Here is a 16,706-nt window from a genome sequence, read left to right as displayed (position 1 = left end):
GTAAACTTTAATAAGTGTATTTTATCACACAGCTTCATGCCCAGACAGGAAGCATCTCGTACTTGATTATAGCATCCAGTACCCAGTCTCCATGCTACTCAGCACTTTCTCTGGTTCCTGATTCATACTATCAGTCACTCTCTTCCATTTGTCAGTTTGGAAACTAACCTTTCGATCAGGCCAGTTGAATTTTTCAAAGACATATTCATAATCTTCCATAGCTCCATCAGTGATCAGCATGATGGCTTGGTTACAAAGGCCTCCTTGACCAGCACTTCTGAACTACAAACAGAATGGAACTACAGTGAGAAATACTTCCAGAGCTTGGCATTTATCTGACTGCCACAAAAGAGGATTAAATTAGTCCACTTGGAAAGGTAAAATGCTATTAAGCATGTTTGCTAGATTATAGTGTTATTTAAAAGCCCTTAATTAAGACCTAGGGAAAACTCCCATCTATCTCATTGAGGGTTCTACTGTGAAACAGTGCCTTGGTAAAAAAAAATCTCATGATTCAGAATGCATTATTACCCAAGAATCCACCCTGATGCTTGTTTTTAAAGCCTTCTGAGAAACTAAGACATCTGTAGTGAAAACTCTTTCTTTTATCCAAGGAAGGAGTTTTGCGCATTTCTAGAAGCACATTCCATAATTATTTCAAATGAGCTGTGGGATGGAAAACATATCCTGGGACTCAACCTACACTCAGCCTAAGCCCTGTTCCAAAGCATCAGACTATGTCTTATTTGCTTGGCATGGCACACATGCCCTTTATCAAGATTGTTGTTCTACTCCAGGGTTTCCATAAGCAAACCCCAATATTTTGTGCCTGAAGAAATTATAGCAACCTCCCAAACAACATATATATTGCTACTCTGAATTTCTTCAAGAGTGATGTCTACTGGATGACTTGCCACTTGGCAATGAGCAATTCAATTTTCCTCACTCTGTCTACAGAATATTTTAAAGGGCTCATGTATCATACAAAATACTTCATAGGAAAAGCAGAATAGATATACCTAACCTCTGACCAATGTTCTAACAAGTCATGGACAGAAGTAATAATTTTGATGGGTTTCACCAATGGCTAGAGAGAGGAGAAGGGAGATCTGACATCAAATAATCTGCATTGTAAGGAAAAGGCACTCCCTTCCTGCACAAATCAGTGGAACATTATGTCTCTTCAAAGGGTTTGCAAATATTTTCATAGTAGAGAATCAGATTTTTAAATGATTACTTCATATACTCAGAGAACTCAATGATATAGCTGTCTTAGTCTGTAGAATCAGTATGTAGTGAGATCTTGTAGCTCAGTATGTAGTGAGATCTTGTAGCACCTTTGAGACTAATGGAAAGAAAGCAGTTGGCAGCTTGAGCTTTCATAGACTAAAGTCTAATTCCTCAGATGCATTTGGCTTCCAGTCCACCAACTGCATCTGAGGAAGAAGACTTTAGTTTACGAAAGCTCATGCTGCCAACTGCTTTCTTTCAGTTAGTCTCAAAGGTGCTACAAGATCTTGCTACATACTGCATATATTCATGTATAAGTCTAAAAATTCTAGTCAAAAAATTAACCCCCCAAAACCTGGGGGTCAATTCAAGTACAGTACTTTAACTCATGGTGAAAGGCAAGAATGTAATCTGTCCCACAAGCACCATCCAGCCTTTAGTGTGAATACAAACAGTTATGCCTGCTGGAATTTTGTAAGTTCTTTGGCATTGTTTTCCTTTGCTTCATCTTTTAGATCTTTTGTTATGTGCTCCTAAATTTTACCCTTGACTTATCCATGAGTCATATCAAAATCCATAATTTTGGCCCCAAAGATCGACTTATAGCTGAGTATATACACCATGAATTTAATGAATAATTTTAGATTTTGTAGTTTTTGTGAACAGTACGTCATCTAAAAGTGCAGATGGGTCATATTATAGTGCTACAAAACTCAACAATTCCAGTTTAGCTTCCTCCAATAATTGAATACAAGGCTGAGAGACCAGAGTGAAAATGGCTCAAGAAATATATGCATTTTAATTATGTCATTGTCAATCTTAGCAATAAAAGTCTCTTTTCTCACAACTCCATTCTAGCCCTTTTCACCTTTCCTGTCATTTGGAAAACTGACCCAATCAATCTCTATATATTCTCAAACCACTGAAGAATTGGCATGATGCTGAAAAAGGAAGGACAGTCTTCCAATTACATTCAGTGCTGAACTTAACAATATCACCACTGGGAAAACAGAATTAGGGAAATGACAAGACCCTGACCTATTGAGGTCACCTCACATGGTTTACTGTTAGTTACAGAATTTACTGTTTGGCCTCACAAGTCATATCTATAAGTCATCTTTCTTTATCAGAGGCTTTATGACTCAGAAACGGCACCATTCCAATGCTGTCTTGAGTCAAACACTTAATAAATATGTGTGTGTATGTATACATACACATACATTTTCCTAAAATAACAATGTTCAAACATATCACTGCCACCTTCTTTGTTGCAGTTTCAGCCAGTGTACTCATCAGCAGCTTTGGGTGCTGTCACAAAAGATTTCTGTCACTGTTATCCTTCCTTCAAATCCCAGCATTGCCACAATCGCTGCAGTGCTGCAGGACTTAGAAGGAAGGTGACATGGACTAAAACAAGGAAAAACTCTATGTCTACATTTTTTTACCTCCCTCAAGATTCTGAAGGCTTCTGTTAGGGCTTTGTTCACTGTCCCAACTCCTTTTGCTTGTAACTCATCCACTAGCTGCTTGAAATGCTGAAGAAACAAGACAAAAAAGATATTCTTGGCACAGGATAATGCAGGGACAATAACACACCAAAAGGAAAAAAAAAATAAAAATCCAAAGCTCTTTGTGCACTTGGTTACCCCCCCCCCCCCCGTGTATGTGTGTGTGGCAGGGGGACTGGGGAGTCCCCACCAACTGTATCAGCTTCTCCATTAAACATTGGGGGAACTGCTTAGCTCAAAGAGGCTTGCTAGAGTCTGGATAATATTCAGGATCATTTCTACTTATTTATACCAATACTAACCAGTAAACACTGGTACAAATTTGGTGAAATAAGAAGATTTTTATTTAGAAATATGCAGAATTGCAACCAAACTCATGATAGCAATTCAAACAGACATACCATTCAGAACTAACTGAAATAAAGGTATGGATATTTGATAACAGAGGCTTAGGGTTGTAAAGGGGTGATATTTATCTGTTCCAAAGAGAAGACCATGGAAAGCAGTGTGTGGCTCAGGAAGTGTCTGAGGGCAACGCAGTGAGTGGACAACATATGTGTTCATAAGAGAGCTAGGTTTGGGACTGATACAGTTCACTTTCCTTGTCCATGGATTCAAACATCCATGGCTTGAAAATGTTTTCTAAAAGTATAAATTCCAAATAGCAAACCTTGATTTTGCCATTTTATATAAGGGATGCCATTTTGCTTGCCATTGTATTTAATGAGACTTGAGCACCCACAGATTCTGTTATCCATGGGGGGTCCAGTGGAACCAAACCCCAGCAGGTAACAAGGGCCCACTGTATTTATACTTGAGATCCTAGCCTTCAGTGGTTGCAAGGTAAAAAAAGACCTGATGGTCTTCCCAGGAAATTGACAATGGGATTCCAAAATGATTGATGGCTTTAACCTCAGAATAACAAAATCACAGATTGGGTTTAGGGGAACCCTAAAATAAATGGCTAGAGAAGTTGGCTGGGAATATGGCAGGGGTAGATAGGAAGTATTATCTTACTTGCTTTTGCCTTTGTCTTTAGTTCAAGAGGATATGCAAAAAGTCTGGGGGTGGAATGAAGCAATCAGCAAATTTAGTTTTTATCTTGGTATTACCTGGGTCCTTCACATGTCTTCAGGTCTACATGTCCTTCCCATGGGAAAGTCTCCTGGTATTTCAAAGGTCATCGGGAACCTCTTAAGAACATGTTTGGTTCCACATAGGAAAATATGGAAACTTCATATATGGCATGGGGTATGGCAGGTGTGCTAACCATTTACACAGCGTACCCGTACAAGCAGGCTTCTCAGTTGATTTCAGTACTGGAACTTGCCCAAACCAAGAGAAGTGTAAGTCTATTCCCCTCAGTAAGACTTTAAGAATCTTTTGCTCTTCCTGGAGATTTTTGTAGTTGTAGTCCAAAAAGGTTTTTGAGCTTTGGGTGAAAACTGTGCATGTTAAACTGGTCTAAAGCCAATATAAGTGTGTCCATGGTATTTGCTCCTTCTGTTTTTCTTGGCTTCCAGATTAATTTACTTTTAGATCTCTAGGATGTAATAAAAACTTCCCTTTATCTAGTACCCACCTCTCTGTTATCTCTATCAGCCTGAACCAGGATCCCTTTAAAGCAGGATTCAACGTAATGGACATAATCATTGTACTGTAAAGACAAAAGCAAAAAATAAAATAAATTTCACCTAATAATAGCATTTAAAAAAAAGAATTACAAAGGCATTAGCAGATTCTGTCATGAATAAAGAACAGCTCCTACAGCAGCACACTGTCCTCATGGCCTTTGACAACAAAATACATATTTTACAAGGTAGGATTCTACAAAATGCCTTTTGTCGCTTTGGAAATAAATTGAGACATAGACACATAGTAGGCTGTTTTTTCTGAAAAAAATCCAGCAGTATGCAGCAATAACAAAATGTAAGTTAAGATCCCTGACTTCAATCTTCTCTTTTTCCAAGTTCCTCACCTAAATTTCACAGTGTAAAAAAGAATTTAAATTTTGTTTCTCTCCTCACCACCCCATGGCAGACTAGGTAGTCTAGCTGGCTTCTCCCTCACATTCACATTTCTGGTGCAAAATACATTCAGAAACTGAGAATGGTGACCACACAGGCCCAAAACTGAGAAAGACCAAGGAGAGTGAGAATAGGTGGTGAAACTTGAAAATTTTTGGCACTGTGGAACTATACAGGCCACCCAAAAAGGCAGCCTGCAGCCGCCCCCTTCAAACCATGGCCCTGATCCAGCCTCTGGCGGGTGAAAAAAAGAGCTGTAAAAACTGATTCCTTTTTGTGCCCTCCAAAGGGTGCCATAGCCATGGCAATGCAGCTGTATGCCACCCCTTTGGTGCTGCATCATCTGGATGCAGAGCTGGAGGCATGCCATGATGCCATGCACCATCTGGAATGGTGTGCAGCATCATGACACCCCGAGGGCAGAGTCAGGGCATCCAGCATCACAAAGTGCCAGTCTGTACAGGGCCTGTCTCATCTTGTTACGTGATAGTAGATAGGAATATGATTTTATGGTAATATAACATCGTAACTTTCTTTCAGAGCTTCTGGAGATTCTAAAGCAAAACATAACTATTCTGGATAAATCAATCACTGTGACTAACATTGAGATCACAGTGTGATCATGTTCTCCAGACCCATCATTCCCAGCTATTCCTCTCTTTCTGTTAGAGATAGACAGTTCCAGCCACACAATTAACTCCTTCCCACCTCATAGGAATGGTAGATGCTAGGAACTATTGGATGTTGCCTATTTCCATTTCTTAAGTTGGTACAATTTGTAAGAACTGCTGAGAAAGGGAGGCTCAACTTGATTTTCCTGTGAAATTTGCTGTGGGATTTTGTTTCTTATCAAAAGCAATTCAGAACAGAGCAATTACATAAACAGCGTTCTACATAGGCAATTACAAAAATGAATATATAACCCTTTAATAATATAATTAGAAGCAGGTTACAATAAGAATATGGTTATTATGGTGAAATCGCCAAAATGTGAACAATTCACAGAAAGTAGCAGCAACCCCAAACTAAAGAGAAAACAAGGAAATTCTCTCAGTTGGCAAACATTAGGATAATTTTCTGCAGACAGCTTTGTCTCAAAGCAAGCTACTTATGTAGCAAATGAGGATAATTTTGCAAAGCTGGTTTACTTGAGGGCAGAAGCTTGTAACATTGCTTATGTTTTTCCTGAAGTGGGGTCAGAAAAGGGTAGAGGAAGACAGGCAGAGCTGGTAGATCCGCTGTCATGGGGTAGAGGTAATTCACTTTGGATTTACTGCCACCTCTCCTGCATTTACACCAAGTTCAACAGCAGCTCTGCCAGTTCCCTACACTAGTTCAACAACAGTTCAACAAAGTTCTCATTCAACTTGGAATAGAAAGCGAACGGCCATGTCACCGTTGATCATCACAGGTCTCTCAGCATTGCAAAAGCTTGCTTAGCTGATCTGAAGTCATATTTGAATAGGCCTGGTGTGCTGAGAAATGTAAGCAGTGGCAGGAGGGTGTTCATGGGATCCAAAGTCATTTAGCTGCCTTGTATTCTGTGATTTGTGAGGGGGAGTAATTTGCAAGGACTTCTTAAAAGTGAAACCTATGTTGTAGCCTCAGATCTGGTAATGAGCTTGCTACGGTGCTGAACCTAATCTTCAATAAAACCTTTTTGGGTTCATCCATTAAGTCTGTTCTTTGAGTTAGGTAGACATAAGGCATCACAACAATACCCTGACTAGCCAAAGGATTAAAAAACATGCTAAACTACCTACTGTCATCGAGAGACAGAAATGAAAGAGTGTGATGCTGTGCAGAGGAGCAAGGAAGGGCCAGCAAATGACCCCAGTAATGACAGGGCACCAGATGAGCAAAGGAATGAATATATTGGTCCTGACCTTACTGCCCACCAATCAGAAATGTGTGTGTGCACACTTGTATGTGAAAGAGAGAACTTGCATATTCAGTTTGCCTGGAGCTTGTATAAAAAGAGGACATGTCACTGCCTTGCTTAGAATCTTAAAATTCACCCCTTTCAAACAGCAAAGAAAGAGGAAAGAAGTGGAGTTGGGTGCAAAAAGGGAAAGAGTACATCACTGTTTTAGTTACATATGTTTAAATATTGTTAAGGTACAGAGAATGTGAGAAATTACTTAGTGGAAAATATTGAAAATGTTTTTTAAAAGTATAAGTTCCAATTAGCAAACCTTCATTTAGTCATTTTATATAAGGGATACCATTTTGCTATGCCATTACTCAGCATACCATCCTGACTATACTTTGACATCTTCACCTGTCCCATCCCAACTGTCTTTCCTGCCTTCTGGATGACTGAGAGTTCAAATTGGCAGCTTTGTTTTTGTTTGTATTCTTGAAAGTTAAGCATGTGATGGTTCTCTTGACTTTTAATCTCATGAAAATTGTGTTTGAGAGTAAATACCATTCTCTAAGTCTCTTGAAAGTTTTTCTCTGATAGCAACAGACTAAATTTAATAACTGACATCAGTTTTTGGTATAGATAACCAAAAGCAGAAATGCCTTAGGTTATGTGTTCCAAAACAATTTCTGCTTGAAAGAGGCACAAACCAAGGGATGTGATTCAGTTAAGAAACTTTTGTTTTCTGAATTCAGGGTAGAAAGCTCTTTCCAAGAAAATGTGAAACCAAACAATCAAAAGAGTTTCTGACAGAAAGAGGACGTTTACACACTTACAGCAATGATGTTCACAAAATCATTTTCTCCTAGTGTGTCCAAAATGGTTATAATAGTGTGCTTGGCAATGGTGAGTAGCAGGCCCTTCATGCTCCCACTGATATCCACCACAATTACAATATCTTTGGGTGATGTGGCTGCCTGGATGTACCTTGACAAGAACAGAAAAAGGAATCAACGTAAGAGTTGGATATCTGAAGTATGGTGAATTCTACCAAAGTATTATAGAATCAAGAGAAAGTAATTTCATAGAATCATAGAATCAAAGAGCTAAGGGACCACAAAGGCCATCAACTCCAACCTCTTGCCATGTTCAATCATAGAATCAAAGCACCTCTGATGGATAGTCATCCAGCCTCTGCTTAAAATTTGTTCCTTTTCCATTCTACTTTGTGATTGAGAATGCATCTACTACTGAGACAGGTTGAAATTCTATATCCATATCCTAGGACCTGGGGAGTTAGTCCAATTTAACTCAGTGAAGTGTACCTCTATACACATATATACAGGACTGTAGTGTTATTAGAATTTCTCTACCCCTCTGGGGTGCTGCAAAGTTTAGCTGATGTGAGAGAAAGAATAATAAAACCCGAATAACTAAAAGATGAAACATGCTTTAAACAAATAATGTCATGTCAAGATAAAGAAATAATTGGAAGGTGACTTTAACCACCTTTATGAGTCACTCTTCTTATATTACCTGTTGTTATATGGAAGAAACAACAGCCTGGCTCTTTACCATAATGCAAGGTATCTTTTCAAGACATCAATTCGTATCAGGGTGGTTTTTATGGAGCAGGTGGGTTTTAGTTTATTGAGATTTTTAAATGTTTAAATGTTGTTGTTGTTTTAATCTGTGAGCTGTCTTGGGTCCCTCCTGGGAGAGAGGTGGCATACAAATGAAGCAAACAAATCCTGGGCTCATGGAGTGGCGCTTTAAATTTGAAGTTGCTCTTGAAACACCAGTTGGTAACCATTATCACAAAAATCAAAAGGAGAAGGCAGTAAAGAGAGTCATGCAGGAAAGGTGAGATAGTACCTGTGGTGAAATCCAGCCTAGACTATTTGCCTATAGCTGTAGGAGACAGATGTGTTTGCTTTTTATGTTCTATCAGGGTTTGTGTATGAGCATCTCTGTGTGTGTGAGAAGAATAAAAAGCAATTTTAGCACTTTCTTCAGACTCTAAGAAGACTAGGATAATATGAAGAAGGAAAGGATAAAATAGAATACAGAATGCCATGAAAATATTTAGGTCATGACTCAGAAGTGAAAAGGTAGGAGAACACATCATCTTAATGCAGTTTGTTCAGAAAGAGACTATAGTGAACTAAGCACTTAAACCCTGCATGTTCAAAGAACGGGTAATGAGGAGCATTAACAACATTCTCTGTTGAAAATATCCATGTCAAGGCTTGCACACTTGCCATTCATAATTCTTTAAATTACATTTAAGGATATAGAGAAGACAACAGGCAAGTCAAACACCTGCAGGATAAGATTATATCAACATTTTCAGACTATAGATTATAGAATTATATAAATCAAACAGAAAAGTGCAAAATCTTCAAAATCTCTCACCAGCCTCGATTTCTGCAGTCAAATGAAAGGACTCCATTTTCATCTGGTGTCCATTTTATCCCTGAAGAAACAGCAAAAATAAGTTTGCTGTGGATATTATACACAGAGGAAACATTCATTTTAAGCATAGCCAGGTAGATCTTTGGTTACGATCTTCCACATTATTACATATCACAATGGTTGCTTTCTTCCAATATCATAGAATCGTTGGCGGGTTACAGACCGCCGAAAAGCGGTGGCCTGCACCCGCCCGTTTCCCTGCCGGATCGGGCCCTCAGCAGCCAGAGCAGCAGCCACTGAGGCCCCAATCCGCCGCTTTCCAGGCCGCGGGAAAGCAGCAAAACGCCGCTTCCCTGCCGCCTGGAAAGAGGTATCCTTGGGGCTCCAAGCCCCAAGGACACCCCGTGACGGCAGGGAGGAGGAGAAAGGGGCCACTTGGCCCCTTTCTCCTCTGCGTCACTGGGTACAGCCGTCTGAAGGCTGCGCCCAGCGACACAAAGCCAGGAAGGAGCTCTGAAACGGAGCTCCTTCCGGGGTCGCAGAAAGGGCGCCCTAGGCGCCCTGGCACGACCCACATATGTCACAACCGCGCCACCTCATTTGGAGGCGGTGCAGTCGTGACGTAGTGATGGCGGCAGCCGTGTGGAACAGCCGCCACCATTTTCTACGTGCAGAGCGCGTACTAGGGTTAGGGGTGTCCGGAAAGGACACCCCTTTCTAACCCTAGTACACGCTCATCGTGTACTTTAAGGCCCGTTTGTAACGGGCCCTAGAGTTGGAAAAGACCACAAGGGCCATCCAGTCCAACTCCCTGCCATGCAGGAAATCCAGATCAAAGCATCCCCGACTTAAAGCATCCCTGACTCTGCTTAAAGACCTCCAAAGAAGAAGACTCCACTACACTCCGAGGGAGTTTGTTCCACTGTCGAACAGCCCTTACTGTCAGGAAGTTCCTCCTAATGTTGAGGTGAAATCTCTTTTCCTCCTGAGATAGAGCAAATGGAACTGTTCAAAATATTCTATGAAGTATATTGATTTTCAAAAGTAACTCCTGATGATGAATTTGCCTCTCCTCAGCACACTTCCATTTTCAGAATCCTGATATTCCCTCACCCATGATAATAATACTAATTTCTAATATTGATTTATTTAATACAGCAGTGTTAGTGCACGTGGTAATTTAAGGAGTGACATATGCAATAAACAAGCCTCTTTACCTAAAAATTTACAAATTAAATTTAGAAGGAGCAGCCTGTATGTGACAGGAGAAAAAGTGAAGATGACAAAAGATTAATGCAAACAAATGCACTTACATGTACCTAGGGTTTGTAAGTAAAGAAGGTCTCACAGAAAACACACATCTTGAGAATAATATTTGAAGGAGGCTGAAGAGACTTATAAATCAATGGAGATCTTTTAACTGTAGACTAGGATTGTGTGCCCTCCAAAGGTTTTTGGGATCTATAACTCTGGTTAGCTCTAGCAAGCATCACAATAGGAGGGGATTCTGGGTTTGCAGTCCAAAAACATCTTGTGGGTCACAGTTCCTCAGTTTCTCACTCCAGTGTAGGTACATTCCAATGTAAGAAGCTGTCTTATCCTATATACTATGCTATACCTATCTTAAACTATTGGGTCATGTAGCGAACTATCGTCTATTACAAGAATAGCTTGTAACCTATTTCTTTTAGTGGAAGATGGTGGGCTAAGCCTGGGACCTCTCCATGTAAATTATGTACTTTGTTATCAATTATGTTCCCTCCTATAATTCCCCACCTGGCAGTTGTGTTATTATTAATGGGGAGATCTGCTAACAGCTCTGGTCCTGTCCATAACCTTCCACAGGAGACTGATTCACAGAAGAAGACTTATCACTTGTAGAATCAGGTGTGAGAGGCAAAGTATTTCACAAGGAGACACCAAAATCTGGGAATGCATTTTTTGGGGAAAGCTAACAATGCTTTTTGCATTTAAGCAGGGTCATAGCAGACCCTTCACAGTTAACATGTAGTTGATATTTTTAATTCTGTTGCTAAGCTTGAATATTTTAATGGATGTTCTAATTGTGATTTTATGACTTTTGACAATTCTTTGATTTTGACTGCTCTTAATGAATTGTGAGATGTCTTCAGTGTTTGCAGAAAACGAGATAAATTTATTAATGCGATAAATACACAAGTCCTCAGTGGGATTGCATAACTGCAATTCCCCTACTGCTGGGAGCAGAACAAAATAAAATTTAAAAAAAATGAACTCACAAATATCCAGAGAACAAGGAGAAATACTTTAACTTTTTTACCATATTTGTAAAGTAAATAAATACTTTGAAACTGCTCTGACCCCTATACACACATTTATGTGACCAGCAGTAAATGTAGCAGAAAGAAAGAGAAGTGTATTAAAACAGACTTCCCCAGCCTGGTGCCCTCCAGGTTTGTTGGACTACAACTACCCTAATTATCTAGCTAGAATGGTTATGCTCACTGTAGAAGGTTCCAGGTTGGGAAAGACTGTATTAAAAGATCTTTGACTATACATTCACACCGTAATTTAATAACATACGCCATTATTACATGTATACTCTAATAATGATGAAAGTACTTAAATTACATAACTACATGTAAGAATGATGTAATAACAACTAGGGTTCATGATTCTCTGTCATTCACAGGATCACCATAAATCAAAGCCAACTTGATAGCAAATGACAACAGCAACACTACTCCCTGCTTGATTTAAAGAAAACAGGCATTATGGAGATTATTACATGAGGGATGGGGCGTCATTGTCCCATCCCTATGACTTCCTTTTGGCCTGATCATGAGAAGGACTTTCACACATAACCCTAAACTGGGCTATTGAAAGGGATTGTGCAAATCACTTTCATATAAAAGCGGACTGAAACGTGCTTTGACATATCAGCTGAAAACACCTTTGTCTGTCATTTGCAGTCATTTTGTATTAATGGAAGAACCCAGGTGATGGCTGAAAGTGCTTTTCAGTCTGCTTTCATGTGAAAGTGATTCACATGATCACTTTCACTAGGAATATGTACAGGTCACGGATGGGATAAGGACGAGGGAGCAATCCCGTCCCCCGTGTGATAAACTCCAAAGTGAAGGAGTCCTGGGGGTGCAGTGGTTAAATGCCAGTACTGCAGCCACAATATTATGAGTTCAATCCCACAGGGCTCCAGGTTTACTCAACCTTCCATCCTTTTGTAGGTTGGTAAAATGAGTACCCAGATTGTTGGGTGCAACTGGCTTACACACAGTGTTGCCAATTTCTGGGATTTCCCCCAGAAATTGGGAATGTGAAAATATTTCCGTGTCATTTCTGGGATTGCCAAATTTACGGGAAGATTCTGAGAAATTCAGCCTTCAGGGAAATTCAAGATTCCCATCCAAAAAACCAGACAAAAATACCTTCCCGCCCCCATAAACCTCCCATCCTGGAATTCCCCCCCCCTTTAGCCTTCCCATAGTGCCTTGCGCCCACCCACCTGGAAGTCCCACCCTTATTCCAGGAAATTTGGGGGCATTCTGGGAAGCCAATCAGGGAAATTCCTTCGAGGATGATTGGCAACACTGCTTATACATTGTAAATCACTTACAGAGTGCTTGGTTCACTAAGAAACGGTATAGAAATGTAAATGCTATTGCTATTCTTCTAAATGCCAAAGACATTCTTAGACATCCATGCATTTCTTCCACTGAAATCAACAGGATTTTCATTTATGTCATATGCATGTTCACACGTAGTAATGTTCACTAAGAACTCCCAAGTTAGCATGCATAGGGCATTGCAGCTTCAAAGATGTTTATCACTGACTAGTTCATTCACTTTGTTTCTACTGTAACATCTCAAAACTGATTCTAGCACAAGGTGCTCCTTTTCCCAGCATAAAACCACAAATTTCTGAAAAAAGACCAGATAAACATGAGACCTTGTACCTGGGTAAAGCCTGAAGAAACCTGTAGAGCTGCCAAAGTATTGCCATGTGAGAGTTGGATCTCTTTCAAAATTGTCCACAAAAATAGGATTCAGTGCTTCAGACATATATACTCCATTCAAAATAGCAGGATCTGTGCCAAAACAAGCGAATAATGCAGCAATTTGTTTAAAAAGTGAATTATGAAGGAGGAAAGAGCTGTGGAAGATACAGATGCACCAAGCTCAATTGACAAAATTTAACCAAATTTACTTTTGCAGTCAGAATGGTTAGAACCTCAATGTGTATGAATCTATGAAGCTAATTTATAACAGTCCATTGACCCATATCACTTGTATGACAGTAGCAGTTCTCCATAGGCTCTGGTTCCAGTCTTTTTCTGAAATGCTGTTTGAAAGCTTTTATCTAGAGATGTTTGAGACTGTACTTGGGATCTAAAGGCCAAATTGCACATTACATTAAGAGACCTATGACTTATCTCAAAATTATTCCCTCTGCCTGGCTATGGTTTCTGGGAACAAAAGCCCCAACATCCCTGATTTAATCTAAAGACACAAAGGATGTACCTTTCCCCTGAGTGAGGATGCATTCTTAGGGGCGCACCTGAAAACACTCACAAATCTCACATCTGAGGAAGACGTGAGTGTGTACATGTGTGAGTACCTATAACATCCGAAATGATTATTGCAACTCGCTCCTCTATTCCTATGGCTGCCAGCTGTGTTTTCTTTGCTGTCATTTTAACAACAGAATGAAAGCAGGAGTGCTGTACCTTTGTTGTAAACATTTGTTGGAAGCTGAATATCACTGTATGTTGTGTTCACCAGCAGGTTATTGAAGTGTTCGTTTGGTTCCAGAATGAATTCATCACCAAGCTCCACGTAATTACCATTCTCATCCCTTTCGTTAATGCGAACAGCATTGTAATAATCAAACTGGCAACAAACAGAAATGCAGATGAATATGGAATATTGACAAGGAAAAATTGTGAGACAGTTTATGAGATTCAGCATCTAAATTCACATTAATCTCTAGGCATCCCAATTTAATTTGCACTTCACAGTGATTCAGAGTTGAGATAACTTGCACTAAATGGAATTCCCTTTCTATTAAAGGTACAGGGATCCTATCTTTTTTGGGTGTATATAAAGGGAATAAGCTCGGCTTTTCCTACTTTTGCTGCACATTCAATGCAGCTGCTGGCTTTTTCCACTGACCTACATTCTCAGACTCATTTTATATTCTACTGGATTTGACACTGATAAATTTGTCGAACATACAGCTGAATACCAACCCTTCAGACTGCTTTGGCAATGCAAAATGCCTAGGTAATTGGTAGTTTTGCTAACCTGATGCCTGAAAATGAAAGAGAGAATAGTGGAAGTTCATTAGGTGTCAAAAATTGAAAATCAGGGATATTGACAGTTAGAGTGAATGATGCACTGCATAAATTTGTAGACTCTCTAAAAATTAACCTCAGCACTAGTAACCTGTTTAGATCCTCCAAAAAGATTTTTCTTGGTTTTGGCAATTAACTGAATAATTTCTTCATGTGCCTCTGGCTCAAACATTGAACCAGTGAACTAAGGTCTCCATCAAAGCAACTAAACTCAAAGGATGCAATTTAATACATCAGTTCATTATCTAGACAGCTGTAACCAGACTGACCTCAGTTTGTTAGGGATTATCAAATTATTAAACAATTCCGAATCTTTTCTGTTGCATCCATCATGAATGTACTAGTTGTTTTACAGGGAATGGGGCTCTCAGCCTAAAAGAGAATGCATCCTTTTTTTTCAATAGCCCTTCATTCTGAATCTTATTTTATTTTCCTCACCCCCCAAGAATCTCACTTGCATTCCCCACTCCAAAGGTTTTATCAACTGTCAAGGTTCTTTAGCACCTAGTAAAAATACTTCGTAATTATTTGAATAAAGTATTCCAACCATTTAAAGTATTGCCAATTCCTGTTCCTCAAAACACTGAGAAATACAACATTTTACCACATTTCATTGGAGCTGAATTATTAGGATGAATTTTAATCCATAAGGGTCCCACTGCAAAAGGTAGTGTCTCTATGAGTGCAAAGCCTATGGGCATAGATTTGTAGATACCTAGCTTCCAATCAGTCTTTCAGATGCCTGTCTGGACATGAGGAGTGGGGATGGTAGGTGTGGTTGAGGTCACTGACTGAACATAGTAAAATTCTAATTAGGTAATTATATTGATGTTAAATCATTAACTTCATTATTGGTATCATTTTCTTTTAAGACTTGAGGCTTACAGATGTCAAACCAGGTTAAGTTAAAGTCAAAGCACTTTTCTCAAGCAGTAATCAGGAATTTGGAAAGCTCTCAGTAGGTTCTTCTGGTTGAACTAGGGAAAGATGTTGCCTTAATGATTGATTGAAGCCACACAAAGGGTTCCAAAGGAAGGTAAAATTTACTCTGCATTAGGCCCACCTTCATGAAGATGTGTTCTTTGCACAACCCACCACTAAAATAGGGATGGGAAACTTTAGCAAGTTCAGAGGCCAGTTTCACTCTCATGAGATCCAAAAGGGCCATGTTCCCCCATTGTCTGCCAACAGTAATTTGTGGGAAATCATATTGCTGGAATTCAGTAGTAAACTAGGAAAAAATCATTTTTATAAGCAGAGAATGATTGTTTTAATAGGGTTTCACCAAGCTGCTATAATTTTTCAGCAGTAAACAACAACCATAACAACACATTGTTAAAGCAAGCAAGTAACAATTCTTAGTGGTTTGCTGCAGTGTAATTTGAGGGACAGTCCTGGAGATGTACAAAACTTGGGTATTTGTCTTATGTGTTCATTGACTGCAGTAGGCCAAATCCTCTGTCCTGAACCTTCTCCTTATCTGAATCATCTTGATTACAGTGTGGTAAGGGATTAAAAGCATATGCTTTACTTCAATAAATATATATACTGTATACTCACTGGTGTTACCCCAAGGTCTAGCCTCCCTCCACACCCGCCATTCCAACATTAAGTTGTTATCAAAAGGTATGTCTGATGCATGTAGCTGCCAGGACACTAGCCATGCCATATAAGGAGAACCGGGATCATATCTCAGGATTTGTGAGGCTCAGCATGGGGGAAGCACCAGAGCATGTAGCCAAGGACAGATTGATCAAGACCAGAATCTGTATAATCCATTCACCAATGGGAGCGATGGTGGGTTATAGACTTTGTGTTTACAAATGAACAAAGCCACAAAACAGTTCCCTCTGGAAGCAATACTCCTTTGCCCAGAGATATTTGCAATAACTCTCCAGCTATTGATACAAAAAATATTCCATTTCCAGTAACTGGTTGAAAATTACAGGAAGAAACAGCATTCATGTGGATGAATGCAAATTACCCAGGAGGCATTATCTTTCAGCAATGTACATCCCACAGAGGTCAATTCACAATGTCCTTTTGCAATCTTCTCTCCTGGAAATGTAACCTTAATCTTGAATTCAGTCTGGGACAGGTTTTGCCCTATAAACATGCCAGCCTAGGAACTAATGGCTTGGTCTCACTTTAGGTCAGACAGACTCTCTGTCCATATTTTGCTTGACTCCTCAGCATTGCTGGCCACACCACGATTCTACAGCAGCTTGCTGAGCCACTTCTATCTCACAGTGTCCCCCTGATTGGAGCTCCACATCTGGAATTGGTATAGTACCACCCTCTGCAACTCCTG

General features: G+C 39.7%; 1 protein-coding gene across 1 annotated transcript in view; it reads right to left on the bottom strand.

Annotated features, from left to right (window-relative positions):
- LOC121930893 (voltage-dependent calcium channel subunit alpha-2/delta-4-like) overlaps nucleotides 1–16,706 on the bottom strand; it is a 113,873-nt gene that overhangs the window by 72,445 nt on the left and 24,722 nt on the right. The window contains exons 4-10 of the mRNA XM_042467857.1: nucleotides 13,769–13,931; nucleotides 12,998–13,129; nucleotides 9,045–9,105; nucleotides 7,466–7,616; nucleotides 4,321–4,395; nucleotides 2,676–2,765; nucleotides 169–282 (exon numbers count right to left, since the gene is read on the bottom strand). Of these exons, the coding sequence (XP_042323791.1) occupies nucleotides 169–282; nucleotides 2,676–2,765; nucleotides 4,321–4,395; nucleotides 7,466–7,616; nucleotides 9,045–9,105; nucleotides 12,998–13,129; nucleotides 13,769–13,931 (786 nt within the window). The remainder of the gene's footprint in view (nucleotides 1–168; nucleotides 283–2,675; nucleotides 2,766–4,320; nucleotides 4,396–7,465; nucleotides 7,617–9,044; nucleotides 9,106–12,997; nucleotides 13,130–13,768; nucleotides 13,932–16,706) is intronic.

The sequence above is a fragment of the Sceloporus undulatus genome, chromosome 5, assembly GCF_019175285.1.
Source record: "Sceloporus undulatus isolate JIND9_A2432 ecotype Alabama chromosome 5, SceUnd_v1.1, whole genome shotgun sequence".
In the NCBI taxonomy this organism is placed as follows: Eukaryota; Metazoa; Chordata; class Lepidosauria; order Squamata; family Phrynosomatidae; genus Sceloporus; species Sceloporus undulatus.
The sequence above is the reverse complement of the archived record's forward strand: the minus strand, read 5'-3'. Positions and strand labels throughout refer to the sequence as shown.